General features: G+C 43.3%; 3 protein-coding genes and 1 non-coding gene across 6 annotated transcripts; 3 read left to right on the plus strand and 1 right to left on the minus strand.

Moving 5' to 3' along the window:
* Positions 1 to 101: 101 nt before the first annotated feature.
* Positions 102 to 4,761, minus strand: LOC131107247 (cysteine-rich protein 2-like). 3 transcript variants are annotated; one of them, XM_058057097.1, is made up of 10 exons: positions 4,638 to 4,761; positions 4,290 to 4,369; positions 3,595 to 3,825; positions 2,704 to 2,798; positions 1,732 to 1,789; positions 1,524 to 1,646; positions 1,253 to 1,321; positions 981 to 1,075; positions 843 to 900; positions 102 to 724 (listed from the first exon to the last, which is right to left on the minus strand). In XM_058057097.1, exons 3-10 carry the CDS (start codon positions 3,635 to 3,637, stop codon positions 672 to 674), a joined length of 594 nt encoding a protein of 197 aa, XP_057913080.1. In that variant the 5' UTR covers positions 3,638 to 3,825; positions 4,290 to 4,369; positions 4,638 to 4,761; the 3' UTR covers positions 102 to 671. The 3 variants fall into 3 exon arrangements, with proteins under 3 accessions (XP_057913080.1, XP_057913081.1, XP_057913082.1); XM_058057098.1 differs by lacking the exon at positions 4,290 to 4,369 and having other exon boundaries at positions 4,638 to 4,758; XM_058057099.1 differs by having other exon boundaries at positions 4,290 to 4,688.
* On the plus strand, positions 3,104 to 3,176 carry trnat-ugu (transfer RNA threonine (anticodon UGU)). The gene has a single exon. It is a non-coding gene; the product is annotated as a tRNA-Thr (tRNA).
* A 113-nt stretch (positions 4,762 to 4,874) lies between the features above and the next one.
* On the plus strand, positions 4,875 to 7,426 carry fabp7b (fatty acid binding protein 7, brain, b). The gene is made up of 5 exons (XM_058057089.1): positions 4,875 to 5,014; positions 6,112 to 6,366; positions 6,450 to 6,622; positions 6,703 to 6,804; positions 7,111 to 7,426. The coding sequence occupies exons 1-5, from the start codon at positions 4,945 to 4,947 to the stop codon at positions 7,159 to 7,161; spliced, it is 651 nt and encodes a 216-aa protein (XP_057913072.1). The 5' UTR covers positions 4,875 to 4,944; the 3' UTR covers positions 7,162 to 7,426.
* A 361-nt stretch (positions 7,427 to 7,787) lies between these two features.
* smpdl3a (sphingomyelin phosphodiesterase acid like 3A) lies at positions 7,788 to 12,273 on the plus strand. The gene is made up of 8 exons (XM_058057077.1): positions 7,788 to 7,993; positions 8,792 to 9,005; positions 9,267 to 9,411; positions 9,491 to 9,587; positions 9,680 to 9,843; positions 9,932 to 10,112; positions 10,510 to 10,634; positions 11,309 to 12,273. The coding sequence occupies exons 1-8, from the start codon at positions 7,867 to 7,869 to the stop codon at positions 11,648 to 11,650; spliced, it is 1,395 nt and encodes a 464-aa protein (XP_057913060.1). The 5' UTR covers positions 7,788 to 7,866; the 3' UTR covers positions 11,651 to 12,273.
* Positions 12,274 to 14,425: the final 2,152 nt, after the last annotated feature.

A 14,425-nucleotide genomic window follows, 5' to 3' on the forward strand; every position in this document is an offset into this window, starting at 1 on the left:
CAAAATAAGAAAAGGCGGACTTTGGGTCCAAATTCCAGTCGCCATCAGCGTTTGAGGTCTTTGCTTTACTGAGCTGTAAAGACTCAAAAAACATTCCCAAATTCGTGAGTACAGACCTTTTTCGCTTTATTTGTTGTGGTTCGTGAGTTATGCCCAAAGTTAACAACATCAGTAACACCATTGAAAACAATCATGCATACAAACTACAACCACAATAAAAATAAGGCTAACAATTTCATTCATTTTGAATGGGTGTAATGAGTGTATAAAGATTTACAATGTGTTACATCAAAGTGCAATAAAAACATGTTAATTTCAGTTCAACCTTTTCATTTGAAGCAAAAACAGGTTCCATCGGTATGTGGAGTTTATTTTTAGCTTCCAGATTATATCACCGCATCCATGTGATTAGAGAGACAACATTTAAAGTTGGCCTGTTGCTTTTTGGAATACATTTGACTGAAAAGGCACAGGAAATGTGTGCTTCCATTAAATTCTTACTGTATAAAATAATTTCTATATCTATAATACAATAGCATAAGCCTTCATTTAAAGGGAACAGGTAAAGTCAGGCATGAAAGGACATACTAAAGATTCAAGTGTGATGGAATTGAAGTTATCAGTGAAGTTATCACAAAGAGACGTTGGGGTTCTTGAGTGATGTGTTCATTTCAGTGTTGAGCCTTGCTGTAGATATGGCTGCCCACTCCTCCAGTATTTACACCTGCGGAGAAGAGGAAAAAAGTTTTTTCTGCAGGTTTTGAAGGTTTGTTTCCATGGTTTTGCTTTTGTTTAGAAAGCCAGTTGGATTTGATTTGTTGTTCTTGGTGTTCATTTCATACCTTTTGGTCCAAACAGCACAGCGTAACATGGTTTGTGGCAATATGGCTGGCCATTATGCTGAAAAAAAACATTTGTCTTGAAGGAAAAGCACTTTTTTCATCCACAATCCTTGTTTGCGGAGTGTCCTGTGTCCTCACCTCAGCGTGACCGCCAGCCGCTAGCGTCTTACTACATCTCTCGCAGCGCAGACAAGGCTGGTGCCAGTTCTTTCCCAGAGATGACACCTTCTCAGCTACAAACACACGGTAACCATGGTGACCACTGAACACATACTAGTACGCTGACATGGAGACGTGGCCGAAATTATTTGGACACAGCTCTTTATCAGATTCTGGAAATTCCCAGTCACGCTTCAAGCTTGTGTCCCAATACTTTTGTACACATGCCGTGTGCTCGTTGGTGCACTCACCAAAGTAAACTGTCTTGTTGCAGCGGGGGCAGACATTAGGTCCCTCTGTGACAGCAGAGAAGCTGGCAGCTGTGTGTGTGCAGGGAAAAACAGTGTTAAGAAAACTTTTGCTAACTAGAAACTTTTGAGCAAAAAGTGGTTGTCATCATTTCCTGTTCTTCTCAACATATCATCCAAGTCGTCAAAACAATTCCCCAAACCCGTTCTCACTGTCAGTGCTTTTTCAGAACAGAGGACATTTCTTTCTATTTTTATGTCACTTATTTCTCACCCTTCACTGGTCGCCGCATAGGGGCTTTTTTCTCCTCCACTTTGGTTTCCGTGGTAACAGCTGCTGAGGCCTCGATGACAGGAGCGGCGTACACGTAGCAGCCAGCTCCACCAATGTTCACCCCTGAAACGCATTCAGATTATTGACACACACACACACACATACAAAGTATCATATAATTCACATTTTTAATGTGAGGAAAATACACCTTCTGGTCCAAAGAGGGAAGCATAGCACGGTTTGTGGCAGAAAGGCTTCCCATCATGCTGCAAAGAAAAAGGGACATAAAGTTGTAGTAAATAGTCCACACTAAGCCTAGGACCCTATGGCTACTACTATATGCGGAATTCCACATAAAATGCAACCAGTTGTTGAGATAACTTAGAAACTCCTCTCTTACAGTGCATGAATGGACGCTAGCTGCGTTACCTTAGTTTAGCAGAGCATGCTAGTGTGCATGTGTGTGTGCGACTTCCGGTCTTCAACATAAGAGCGCCATTTGCCACCGTCGTCCCTCATTTATAGTGATTAATTGGTTATAAATTAATTTCCGCAATATGTGATTCACTGTTAATCAATGGAATAGTTTCAAAGTTAAAGAGCATAGAAAACCTGATCATGGCTTTTTGAATACAGTGTTTTTGTGTCATTACTGCTACCTAGTGATAGAAATATTACATATAATTTTTATGTTATTATTTATTAATTTATCCTTTGTTCATCATTTATTTAATTTAATATAAGGAGTTCATTCATTTTTTTCTACCGCTTTTTCCTCATGAGGGTCGCGGGGGTGCTGTAGCCTATCTTTGGGCAAGAGGCGGGGTACACCCTGGACTGGTCGCCAGCCAATCACAGGGCACATATAGACAAACAACCATTCACACTCACATTCATGCCTATGAACAATTTGGAGTCGCCAATTAACCTAGCATGTTTTTGGAATGTGAAACCGGAGTACCCGGAGAAAACCCACGCATGCACAGGGAGAACATGCACACAGAGATGGCCGAGGGTGGAATTGAACCCTGGTCTCCTAGCCGTGAGGTCTGCGCTCTAACCACTAAACCGCCACCACTTAATATAAGGAGTTTTGCATTTAATTAATTTACTGTCACAAGAGAGCACACTATAAAGAATAAATGAGCCAAAATAGCATGTGTGAGTGAGTGTCCAGTACCTCAGCATGACCTCCTGGGTTCAGCGTCTTGCTGCAGCGGTCACATTTCAGACAGAATTTGTGCCAGTCTTTGCCTAAAGACGACACCTTCTCCGCTGAGTAAGCACAAACACAAAATGTTAACACTTGTCAAAAAATGCTCCAAGAAAGAGTGAAAACAGTGCTGTATGCATTCCACGCCACTAGCTGGCGATGTGGCACTGTGCTCCATCATTGTTGTTGTTGTGCTTGTGTGAGTCTAGATATGGGTTTGTAGTCCAGATTGCGGCTGTAGGCAAGACTAGCGGACCATCTCCCAAAATATTCCAAGTGGTAGGAAGTCCTGCCTCCTGTGTGGACTGCATCGGAGGAACGATGCCAGGCATTGACAGTTTTCACATTGGAGGAGACAATATCCAAGGGCCTCATAGCTCAGTGGTTAGAGCACTGGTCTTGTAAACCAGGGGTCGTGAGTTCAATGCTCACTGGGGCCTGCTAGTTATTTTAAAGAGTGGTTATAGTGTCCAATGACAGAGTCCTGATGTTAACACAATGTGCCATTTCTTTGTAATACATCACATGGATGTGTTTGCTGTCCAGCTGTTGAGTTATGATCTTTACCACCTGTGGGTGTATCCATTGTGTTTTACTTTTTATTTTTCTAAAACACATCCCTCGTGTAATTTAGTCAGTGAATAAGATGATTTGGCCAACAAACACTACCTAATATCATCACACATCCATGAGAGCTTTCTAAAATATTTTGAATCGAGCCAATGCAGACGACTGACGCTAAAAAGAACGTTACATTGCAAGATATAACTCAAGATATAACTCGCGAAAAGAAAATAAAAGACGTTGATTAAATAAATACGAAAAAGCCACGCCCACATCCACAGCACGTGCACTCACCAAAAAACACCGTCTTTCCGCATTTGGGACATGGAGACGACATGGTCCTCCCAACACAGAGCAGGGTTTCAGTCCCGGTAGGGTTCGGTGCCGGTGGGCTCGGTGGTCTGTCTCCTGCAGCTCCCAAAACACCTCAAGAGGAGGTTGGCGATGACGTCATCACCCTGTCTTTGATTCGTATGCTTTTGCCTAGCCCCTCCACCGCAGTGACGTCACAAAGTCAAAGGCAGGCTTGTAAAATGAAAGAAAAGTAGATTGTACACGATAAAAGTCACAAATTAACACGATTAAAATGACTGGCAGGACATGGCAAAGAAAGCCCAAGCTTGACAACAAAGCTAAAAGCCCTGTGATGTGTGATTAGGAGTGTTTGAGGAAAAAAAAGGATCAATACCTGTTTGAAAATAAGGGAAATTTTGCAGCAAATAAATCAAATCCTTACAGATTGATTGATACCTTATTACTATTGTTATATATGAGTCACAATATGTGAAATTATTTAAACTGGAGGGTAACAGGAAAGAATGGCACAGTTTTCCGGGGTCAACAGAAGGGTTGACAGTTGTGATTTCAATGTATGGTACGTCTTATGTCGAAAGATCATAGGACTTCAAAGAGTCAAAAATCAAGGTAGCGGACTAGCAACATGAAGATCATAGCACTTCCCAAAGCGTCCAATCACGTTTCTTGTATACCTCTTATGTGTTTGTTGCCACGTGGTCGCTAGGCAGCAGGAATGTTAAGTGCGTTGTAAGACCGGACACTGGATGATCCTCTTAAGTAGGTAGATACAAATAAAATACAATTATTTTTTGGTCACATGACATAAACATCCACAGAAGACTGTACTTTGGTATTGACAACAAATGTAAACCTGAAATGATGTGTATCAGTTGGACTTAAAGTTAATCAAATGGTAATGGGAATGGTTTCATTTATTTTGGACATGCATACAAGTTAAACTGGAATACATCAAATAGTACAATTCACGGTTCCACGTGTCCAAAAAGAAGTATGAAGAAGCAAAGATAATTTAATCATACCCTCTTCCCGTTGAGTGAGTTCAGACAATGTAAGACCTCAAGTCATTCTAAAAAATGACAAATAAGTACAGAGTGAAAAAAGTCATCAATTGCAGACTGCAACCATGAACGTCCTTTCAGGAAGAGGAACAGGAAGTGACGCCATGAAAAAGTACACAGGAAACATAAAAGTGTATTTTGCATAATGACAGTGGCCTACATGATGTACATTTATGGCATAAATGTGAATAAAAGGACTTGGACTGTATTGGGCCTTTGCACGGAAGGCAGTTGGCCAGAAGATGGCGCCAGAGAACTTTTGTACAGGATGAACCTACAGCCTGCTTGGCCTTTAAAGGAAAAGTGCACTTTTGGGCGGAATCTACAATCCTTATGCTGTGAGTATGTAGTAACTGACACATTCATGATTGCATGCAATACTTACAGTATTTTGCTCTTCAGCGGAACCTACTTCCTGGGTGCATTGACTTCACATAGCAACATAGAAAGGAACGCTAAACCTAACGTTTACTTTTCCAAACTCCAAACCAAAACACAGCAGCAGTGGTAGCAGTTTCAGTATTTAGTGTTACCTTTCGCTAGTGGCCTGAGGCACAGTGAGTGAGTGTGTGGTGAAGCTAGTAAGTAGCCGGCTAGTAGCTAGTTTGTGCTTTGGCAAGGTGTCACTATGCCATTAATGTAGTTATTTGGCGTAATAATGTTAATAATAATAATCATAATTCTGTAGCTTGGATAGGCAGGTCACATTATGCAAATTGAGTGATGTTGGCACTTTCAGGAGGTTTTTACAGAAGGATTTATAGGCGGAATAGGTGTGCCTTATAACATGCATTGTGCCGCCACTTTTTAGCTGTTTTTATATCTTTAGAACGCACAAAAAGCAAAAGCATAATAATAAATAATAAAAATAAAATAATAAAAAGTGCACTTTTCCTTGTAAAGATATTTGTTTTGTTTAACCAAACAGCACAGATCTGAAAGTCTTGTTTTTACAGTTCAATGCAAATTAAACGGATGAGATTATACATGAAACCGACTTTCTCGGCATGAGAAACACATTTATAATTCATAGCATAGTAACTTCAGATGCACAAGATATTGTAGTTGGAGCATTAAAGTGGCAACAAAGTGTGTGACAGTGTTGGCATGTGTTGTCCCTTTTACACACAGTGAGTAGTATGTGACGATGCTTTTGGGGGCGGCGGGAGGTTGTGTTAATGCCGTTAAGGACAAAGGGCTGTCACACAAAATGATCACGCATGAGTGCCTGACACATTCCACACACGGGAACGCCCGGAAGTCTGATTGTTTCCCCCCAAAAAAAATGAAGAAATGAAAATGATGAACTTTCCTATAGGAGATGAACTTTTCAAATTCCAATTGTTCCTCTTTCCACATTGTGAGCCTGCGTTGAACGGGAGTAATTGCATCATTAATCACTCCAATGGGATAATTTAGCTTCTTTTCTTTCCAGGGGGTCAGCAGGACAGTGACCCAGTTTCTTGGGCCAATCGTAGCACTCCAAAAAAGTCTCCTGAGCCAATGGGGAGCATGGCGCCGCCCACCTGCGAGCATACTAATAGGACGCTGCATAAGAAGCCCAAAGGGGGTGCAGCACTCGCTCAGTGTGGAGAGTCCCAACAGACAAGCTTCATCATGGTCGACGCCTTCTGTGCCACTTGGAAGCTGGTGGACAGCGACAACTTTGACGAGTATATGAAAGCTCTGGGTGAGTAGCTCCACTCCCCGCCACCCCTACATGCAGCGCCCGCTCAGGCTGAGGCCTAACGGTGCCTCTCTCTCTCCCCTCAGGCGTGGGCTTTGCCACCCGGCAGGTGGGCAACGTTACCAAGCCTACTGTCATCATCAGCCAGGAAGGCGACAAGGTGGCAATCCGCACTCAGAGCACCTTCAAGAACACCGAGATCACCTTCAAGCTGGGCGAGGAGTTTGACGAGACCACCGCCGACGACAGGAACTGCAAAGTAAGACCACCTCGGATGAGCTTTTGACCTGAAACCGTGTAACTTTGGAGCTTATAACGTTCCCCACGTCGCTCTGTCAGTCCACAGTCAGCATGGACGGAGACAAGCTCGTCCACGTCCAGAAGTGGGATGGCAAGGAGACCAAATTCGTGAGGGAAATCAAGGATGGCAAGATGGTCATGGTGAGATGAGAGCCTCTTTCACGCCACACAACGCCGTAACAGGTTGTGGGAATGTGTGAACATGTGAAGTTAACACCACAAACACGCATTTAAGAAGCAGATTGTGGACGGCCATACGGAATTCCGGTGTGAAAGATAAATGCCGGATTTATTTTTACAACATGCAGAGGACCAATTTTTTAAAAATGAACTGCAGACCGAAAATGGCCCATGGGACGCACTTTGGATATCCCTTATTTAAGGCCTTTCATATCTCACAAGTTCATGTATGTACCCGAATCTGACCTCTAACCTCTCCTCTTGCAGAACTTGACCTTCCAGGACATCCACGCCGTGCGCACCTACGAGAAAGCATAGACAGCTCACACACATACACACAGACACACACACACACACACACACACACACACACCATTCTGTCTACGGACAGGAAGTGTTGACTATTTGGTTGTATTCTGTTCTGCTTGTCATTGCACTTCCTCATCCTCTTCATTCTGGAGGCTGCACTTGTGTATGTGTGTGTTTGTGTGTATGTTTTTTTTTTTAAGTAATTTCTTTTTTATATGAAAAAATGTTGAATCGATTCTCATGCAACGTTAAATAAATAAACACAGAGGGAGAATGGTGGACTCTTTTTTTCATTTGTTTGTTGTTGGTCTTTTACTACATGAGCAATTACTTGAAGATTCATTCAATGTATATTCCAATGTTAGGGCAACACATCATATATTTTGCAAGGAACGATTGCATTTTTAATTTAATTTTAACAAGAAGGCTTTTTAAGTATTTACCTGTGCGGTAAAAGCTAATTGAACTTAATATAAGACAGTTACTACAGTTCTACTAAACGCTCTAAAACGCTCTATTTCAGTACAGTAAATAAAACAGTCTGTAGCAGTTCCGTCACGTGACTAGCCTGCTAGCTGTGAGCCGAAGCCCCGCCCCCTCGACCCATGAAAACACAAGACAGCCTGACCATTACAACTTCCGGTTTCTTTGACAACACACCAGCGTGATTCCCGCGTCCGGCTACATTACTTTATTTACTTTGTCGTCATCGCTATGGGAAAATATGTCGCCTTTCGTCTTTTCACAAAGGCTCTACTCGCTTGCTTTGTGGTCCTGCTGTTTGGTGCCACCCGACTGAAGGCGGCCCCCCCTGGAAGAAGTGGCGACCTGGGGGCCACAGGTGAGACACCGTTCGAGGTGTTTTTTTCTGTAAATGAACTGCTTTGAAGGGTTCGGATTCCACACGTACCAAGACAGATTAGGAGCCTGTACGCTCCACAAATGACGTCCCCGGACGCATTTAAGCAGGGCAACTCTGCGGAATTGCTCCCAGACATGTAGCACCGAACAAAGTCTTGACATGTTGCTGTAATGTTGCTAGTTTAATGGGAATCGTCCAAATATTTTCAATTGATAGGAGGTTAAAAACAAGACCTATCATTGCACAATATAAGTAAAACCCACACCAATCGGAAGAAGTCAAAATACAAAATAAACAAAATAATACATTTATACAAGTTCATTTTTTGCGGCCATTTTGTCCTCCCATTTTAATTTAAAGTGTTGTTTTGCTTTTAATATTTCAGTTGTCAGCTTTGCTGTAGCTGAAAGCTAAAAGTGTAGTGTTTTAGGAGGTTTTAATAGCAGGCTTCTGAGGCAAAATATAAAAAGTTATTAAAAAGCTATTATAAAGCACTTATTTAAAATTTTGGCCATCATTGACAATCGCTATTTGAGACATGAGCACTCCTCTTTCTCTTGTCTGTGTGTTCTAAAGATATAAAAACTGATTTAAAAAGGTGACTAATTAATGCATGTAATAGGACACGCATTTTCCCTTTAAAACTATACAATAATGTGGCTAGTAATAAACTACACCCACTGCAAAGAGTCAATAAATCGAGTAAAACAAGTCTGTCATGACACACTTCCGTTTTTGCATTTCTGTAAATGTTTAGTGTTTTTTTCTCCCGGGCAGGAAGGTTCTGGCACATTACCGACCTGCATCTGGACCCCACCTACCACCTGGCACCAGACCCCACCAAGGTGTGCTTCTCCTCCAAAGGAGCGCCGGCTGCTGGTGCTGGCCCATTCGGCGACTTCCTGTGTGACTCGCCATACAGCCTCATCCAGTCTGCATTCCTGCACATGGACCGCCTCGTACGCCCTGATGACTTTATTATTTGGACTGGGTATGAATAGCAACCAAGATTCCAAAGTGCTGATAGAAAAATGTGAACTTGGAAGTAACATTCCTGTAGTAATGGCTGCAGGTATGGGGAAATTCCATGTAGATGACAGTTGCCATGTTGGGAGTTGCTTTGATGCACTTTGAAGCCTTCCTTTTGAGAAACATTTCATACTTAGGCCCAGCTGAGGCTTGTTCTGAATCTGTAACGTGTGTTGAGGCCACATTAGCATTAGTAACGAGTGTGTGGTGCTTCCTCCTGCAGAGACAGTCCGCCTCACGTTCCTGTCGGTGAACTCTCCACAGACATGGTCATCCAGGTGATGAGCAACATTACTCAAACACTCCTCCAGCACTTCCCAAATATCACCGTCTTTCCAGCCGTGGGAAACCACGACTACTGGCCACAGGTACAAATCCAATCAATAATGTGTTGGAGATTTGAAATTTTTGTTTGGACAATACAACAATGTGTATGTATGGTTTCAGGATCAGATGCCAACCTCCACAAATGATATCTACAAGGCTGCGGCCCACATGTGGAAGCCCTGGCTGCAGACGGATGCCCTGGAAACGCTGCGGCAAGGTCAACAATGCCATCACACACACTCTTGAGAGCTTAGCATGTAGCGATTGTTCTTCTGTTGTAGCTCCTATAACTGTGCTTGTCTTCCACAGGTGGCTTCTACTCCCAGCTGGCCTATCCTGGCTTGCGAGTGGTCAGCGTCAACACCATCCTCTACTACAGTCCTGATAAAGTCACCGCCAACATGAGCGACCCGGCAGGACAGTTTGAGTGGTTGGAGGCCACTCTGAAGAGAGCTGAACAGAGCATGGAGAAGGTCAAACATCACTTGTTTATAATAGTCATTAATACTCCCAAACATCTTTATCTGTCTTTGTGACTGGGATGACAACTCGTTCCTGCAGGTCTTCATCATCGCTCACGTTCCAGTTGGCTTCCTGCCCTTGGCCAGGAACACCACCGCCGTTAGAAAAGCTCAAAATGAGAGGCTGGTCGACATTTTCAGGGCGCACAGTCATGTGATTGCCGGACATTTCTATGGCCACACCCACCGAGACAGCATCATGGTGCTCCTGGACAAGAAAGGTACAAAAAAAAGATACACCCACAGGCCACTTGCAAACGAAACTAATTTTACAAACAATAATAATGTCAAGTATTCATGTAATGTCTTTATTATCGTCATACAGGCAGATATGATACAGCTATTCACTCCTAACCACTCCTCTCCAGCTACATTTGGGGTGTGCACCCTTTCAGAGTATGTACAGTGTATGGGAGGGTCTGATGGGGGGAGCCACCCAATTGGTAGGAGGAACACTGTTCTGTATGAAAGATGGCTTAATTAGATAAGTCACAAATTAAAAAAAAAGTAGGTGACCTAACGTTGAACCTTGATGCACACCGAATTAGGTTGGTGCTTCTAAAAGACAGACAAGTGTTTATGTTGAAGTCCATGCTGGTATGTTTTGTTGTTTTGTAGGTAAGCCGGTGAATTCTCTCTTTGTGGCTCCGGCTGTGACTCCCATCAAAGACGTTTTGGCGTTGTTCTCCAACAACCCGGCAGTGCGCTTGTATTTGTACGACACCGACGACTTTGGGATTTTGGTAAGAAGCAAAAATCATAATCGTGAGCATAACCGTAGCAGATGCAAAATTGTTTTTAATTCATTGTGTGTGTGTGTGTGTGTGTGTCAGGGCTGCAGACTGAAAGTCCAAAGGATTGCAGGGGGCCATGTTTGTTTAAATTGTTTAAACAGGCTGTAAGCAAAACATGTAGATGTGCGAAGAAGTTCGATATATATTATAGTATAAGAAATGCATGTCAGCTTTATGTTATTGGTGACAAGCATAAGTACGCTCGAGGTGCTCAATGAAGCATTGAAACCTGACATCACTCACTGATTCATCAGACCGATATCAATATAAGACGGGGGCACCCCTATTCTTTACATTACGCCTTTTTGCTGGTGTTTTTTAGAATGTGTCGTGGGCCAGTAAAAAAAAAAGGCATTCGCTCCAAATGGCCATTTAGGACCTGAAATCACTCAAAATACGAATAAAATATCGTTTGTTGTATTGAAAATGTTTCCAGAGGGAAAGCGTCTTGACAATCAGTGTGAGTTGAAACTAAAAGCAAAGGCGTCCCCCATCTGAATAGAAGATGAAGAAAGAGTCCTGACTTGATGAATGATGAATGTTGCTGCCAATCGGCAGACAAAAAGTCTGTGTGTCACAAAAAGAAGCCCTGAAAAGACGTCTTGTTTGTGTCCCCCGTGAAGGATATCTGGCAGTACTATCTCAATCTGACTGAAGCCAACCTCAGGCAAAGAGCCGACTGGAGGCTGGAGTACACCATGACGGATGCTTTCGGCATGAAGGACCTGCGACCCGCCAGTCTGCTCAAGCTGGGTCTGAGCATGTGGCTTCCGCCCACCTCCACCTTTGACACCTACTACACTCACTTCATTGTGGGCTATGACAGCCAGCTGCTGTGCAGGGCCGAGTGTAAGGTCATCCAGCTGTGCTCCATACTCTACCTGGACCAGGCCTCTTACTCCGCATGTGTGACACAACATCACAAGCTGCTCGTCAGCAACCCTTCTTCTAATGAGTCACTTTGAAATTTTACACTTGAATTACACAGCTGCTTCTTTAGCAGCATGCTCAGGATGCTCAACACAACAATGCTAACCAAAAAAACAACACTTTAATGCACTAAAAATTAAAAGGAAGCTTATCCTCAAGATTTTAATATTACTGACATATTTCTTGAGCTTATGAACTAAAGGACACAAATGAATAGGCTGCTTCCCTGGAGGATATTTGAATTGTTTCTACTCGAGTTGACAGAGTAGAAGTACTGTACAATTAAACAATGTATGCACTTGAATTTTGCACAAACAAGTTGCCTGGCAGCTTTAGCAAACCTGCAACTGCTGCCAACAAACACACACACACACACTTGATTGGAGCCAGATAGATGCAGACGCATACTGATCCACTCAGGAAAGGGTACCGCTCCTGCGTGGGCAGGACTCAAAAATAGCATAACATTGTAGGCACCAATACGATCTTTAACTTTTTCCAATAATGCATGATTCCGAACAGAGCAGTTCATTGGCTGATGGCTGCCGAGCCACCAGAGGGAGCTCATGAGATCATAAAGTAGAATTTCTGCCATACATTATTTTGCTATGTGACAATACTATTTTGTCTCAAATGAGGAAAAAATAAATAATAGACTGTATTTTGCTTTTGCCTTTCATAGAAGCTATTTCAGATTCCATAAAAGTGAAGTTAATTAATGTTCCGACGACTTGTACTTTTATCAGCCCCCGTATGGCCAGACTGTTCATATACTGTAAGTATATGGTAGCATTTGCCCCCCACCCCTGGCACCCAACCCCTTATAAGCATCTTTGGAAATGACATCAGAGCAAACTGATTGGACGTTTGGTAAGTGCTTTGATCTTCCATTTATGCTTTCATGTGCAGCATCTTTCATATATTGACTTGGCAGTCATTGATGCCAACACGGGATTGCTAACAGGAAATGAAAAGTTTGTCTGCAGGAGGAAAGAGAGCAGCGACTGACCTTACTTGCCCCAACCCCCCCACCCCCTTCCCTCCCACCCTCCATCTTATTCTCGTTTGAATGGGGTGAAAGCGACTCTCCTTTCTCAGCCTCCCCTCTGAACATTCCATGGCTTTTGTGCTTGTACCCCTCCACCCCCCCCTTTCTTTTAAAATCCACTTATGTAACCACACAAAAAAAAGCAGACTTAAGCGGAACTTGATGTCCAAAAGCAGAGAAAAGTGTCAGGAGGAGAAAAAAGGAGTTTAGATGAATGATGAATGTCTTTGCAGAGGAACCCCCCCCAACCCACTCACCCATCCCTTGCCACTTTGCTCTCTCGGGACGTAACCACGGCGACGGCCCACAGACCGGCCAGCCAGGCCACAGTTGCCGGGGTGTTGGTTGCCACGGTAACAGCAGCGGAGCTCTTTCAGTCTTTTGTCTCGCTGGTTAAGAAGTTTGAACACAAAGACGGCAAACATCTCTTACATCAACATTTAAATGTGTTTTTTTTTTTATATCAACGTGAACGTGATGTTTTTAAAAAATTGTTGCAGGTGCAAAGTGATAGCGACACCTACTGGCCTGGCATGCATACTAGATTGACAAAAACTCCTTTTGACCCGAGGTAACCTCCCCTAACCGCCCCTCTTTTTGTGTTGATGCTCCGGTGAGCCCGAAGTCAATAGTGCCGTTTAAATGTCAACACCTTGCACTTCAGTTCTCACCATGTGCTAATGCTAACCCCTGGACTTGACTTTCAGGTGGGATGGTCATGTGACTGATGGCAGCACAATGTGTGGAGGAAGGACAGAGCCCATGGAGTGATGTCAGAAAGTAGGATCATTTTTCTTCATTTTCTACTGCGCGGTGGAATATTCCAAACCGGATATTAAACTTTAGTCACATAATCACATGATGATTACAAAATTGTGCATCTCGTTAAAAAGTCTGTTAAGTGAAGAAAAAAAATCTGGCCTCAACTTCATTTGTTGCCTTGAAAGTCAACAGACAGACGTCTCCTGTGGTCGGACGTTTGTTGGTGTTGTGTGCGTGATCAAATATTTCAAGCAGGACCACATAAAGCTCTTTTTATTTGAGAATCCCGTGAGATATTGCCGCCCCCCCGCCCCCCTCGCTGCCAAGTCTCACACACAGTCCATAATGGAGGGGATGAGGGGGGGTCTCTTTTTTTTGTCTCATGCTTCATTCGTCGTTTGTCAGCCGCCATGAATGGACTCCTTTATTACTACTGTGTGTGTGTGTGTGTGTGTGTGTGTAGTCTGGGATTGAGGTTGGACTTAAGCCTCTTGTCGCTACTCTGCATGGGACCACCATAGGCCACCCCCCCTCAGCCAATCAACTTCCACATTACTTCACAGCCACACATTATCAAACATGCAACAAATGAAAATACATGTACAGTGTGTATTTGATTCTTATTTATTAGTGTACAACTACTTCATCACGCGAGATGTTTTATTTCCCAGGAAAAGTATTTATACGCACCGCGAAGGAGAAAACAGAGGTGATTCTTCGGGGAGCATAAAACTAGAAAGATGGCCGATAATTGTAGTTGACTGCTGTGGAATGTGTGTGTGTGTGTGTGTGTCTGAGTGGACATATTGCAAAGACCAGCAGCCACCCTCCAAGGGGGGGTCAGAGGTTAAGATTACTGTTAATCCCACTTCTTCTCTCAATATGGCCAGCCTCCTCTTTCTTCTTCTCTTATCATACCCCCCACTCCCCCTTCCTGTCCTGTCTGCACAATTTGTGGGGGTCATTGGGTTTACCCCAGTTGAGGGTGCAAGCTATGGGG

Source organism: Doryrhamphus excisus, chromosome 19 (genome assembly GCF_030265055.1).
Source record: "Doryrhamphus excisus isolate RoL2022-K1 chromosome 19, RoL_Dexc_1.0, whole genome shotgun sequence".
Taxonomy (NCBI): domain Eukaryota; kingdom Metazoa; phylum Chordata; class Actinopteri; order Syngnathiformes; family Syngnathidae; genus Doryrhamphus; species Doryrhamphus excisus.

Excerpts from the sequence above, each read along its gene's own strand:
- LOC131107247 (XM_058057097.1), bottom strand. The coding sequence starts at position 3,637 with ATGTCGTCTCCATGTCCCAAATGCGGAAAGACGGTGTTTTTTG. Across the intron at positions 1,322-1,523 it reads TATGCGGCGACCAGTGAAGG|CTGCCAGCTTCTCTGCTGTC; the intron begins GTGAGAAATAAG and ends GCACACACACAG. Across the intron at positions 901-980 it reads CGGCTGGCGGTCACGCTGAG|CATAATGGCCAGCCATATTG; the intron begins GTGAGGACACAG and ends GTTTTTTTTCAG.
- fabp7b (XM_058057089.1), top strand. The coding sequence starts at position 4,945 with ATGAACCTACAGCCTGCTTGGCCTTTAAAGGAAAAGTGCACTTTTGGG. Across the intron at positions 5,015-6,111 it reads GAATCTACAATCCTTATGCT|GGGGTCAGCAGGACAGTGAC; the intron begins GTGAGTATGTAG and ends TTTTCTTTCCAG. Across the intron at positions 6,623-6,702 it reads CCGACGACAGGAACTGCAAA|TCCACAGTCAGCATGGACGG; the intron begins GTAAGACCACCT and ends TCGCTCTGTCAG.
- smpdl3a (XM_058057077.1), top strand. The coding sequence starts at position 7,867 with ATGGGAAAATATGTCGCCTTTCGTCTTTTCACAAAGGCTCTACTCGCT. Across the intron at positions 9,412-9,490 it reads ACCACGACTACTGGCCACAG|GATCAGATGCCAACCTCCAC; the intron begins GTACAAATCCAA and ends GTATGGTTTCAG. Across the intron at positions 10,113-10,509 it reads GGTGCTCCTGGACAAGAAAG|GTAAGCCGGTGAATTCTCTC; the intron begins GTACAAAAAAAA and ends GTTGTTTTGTAG.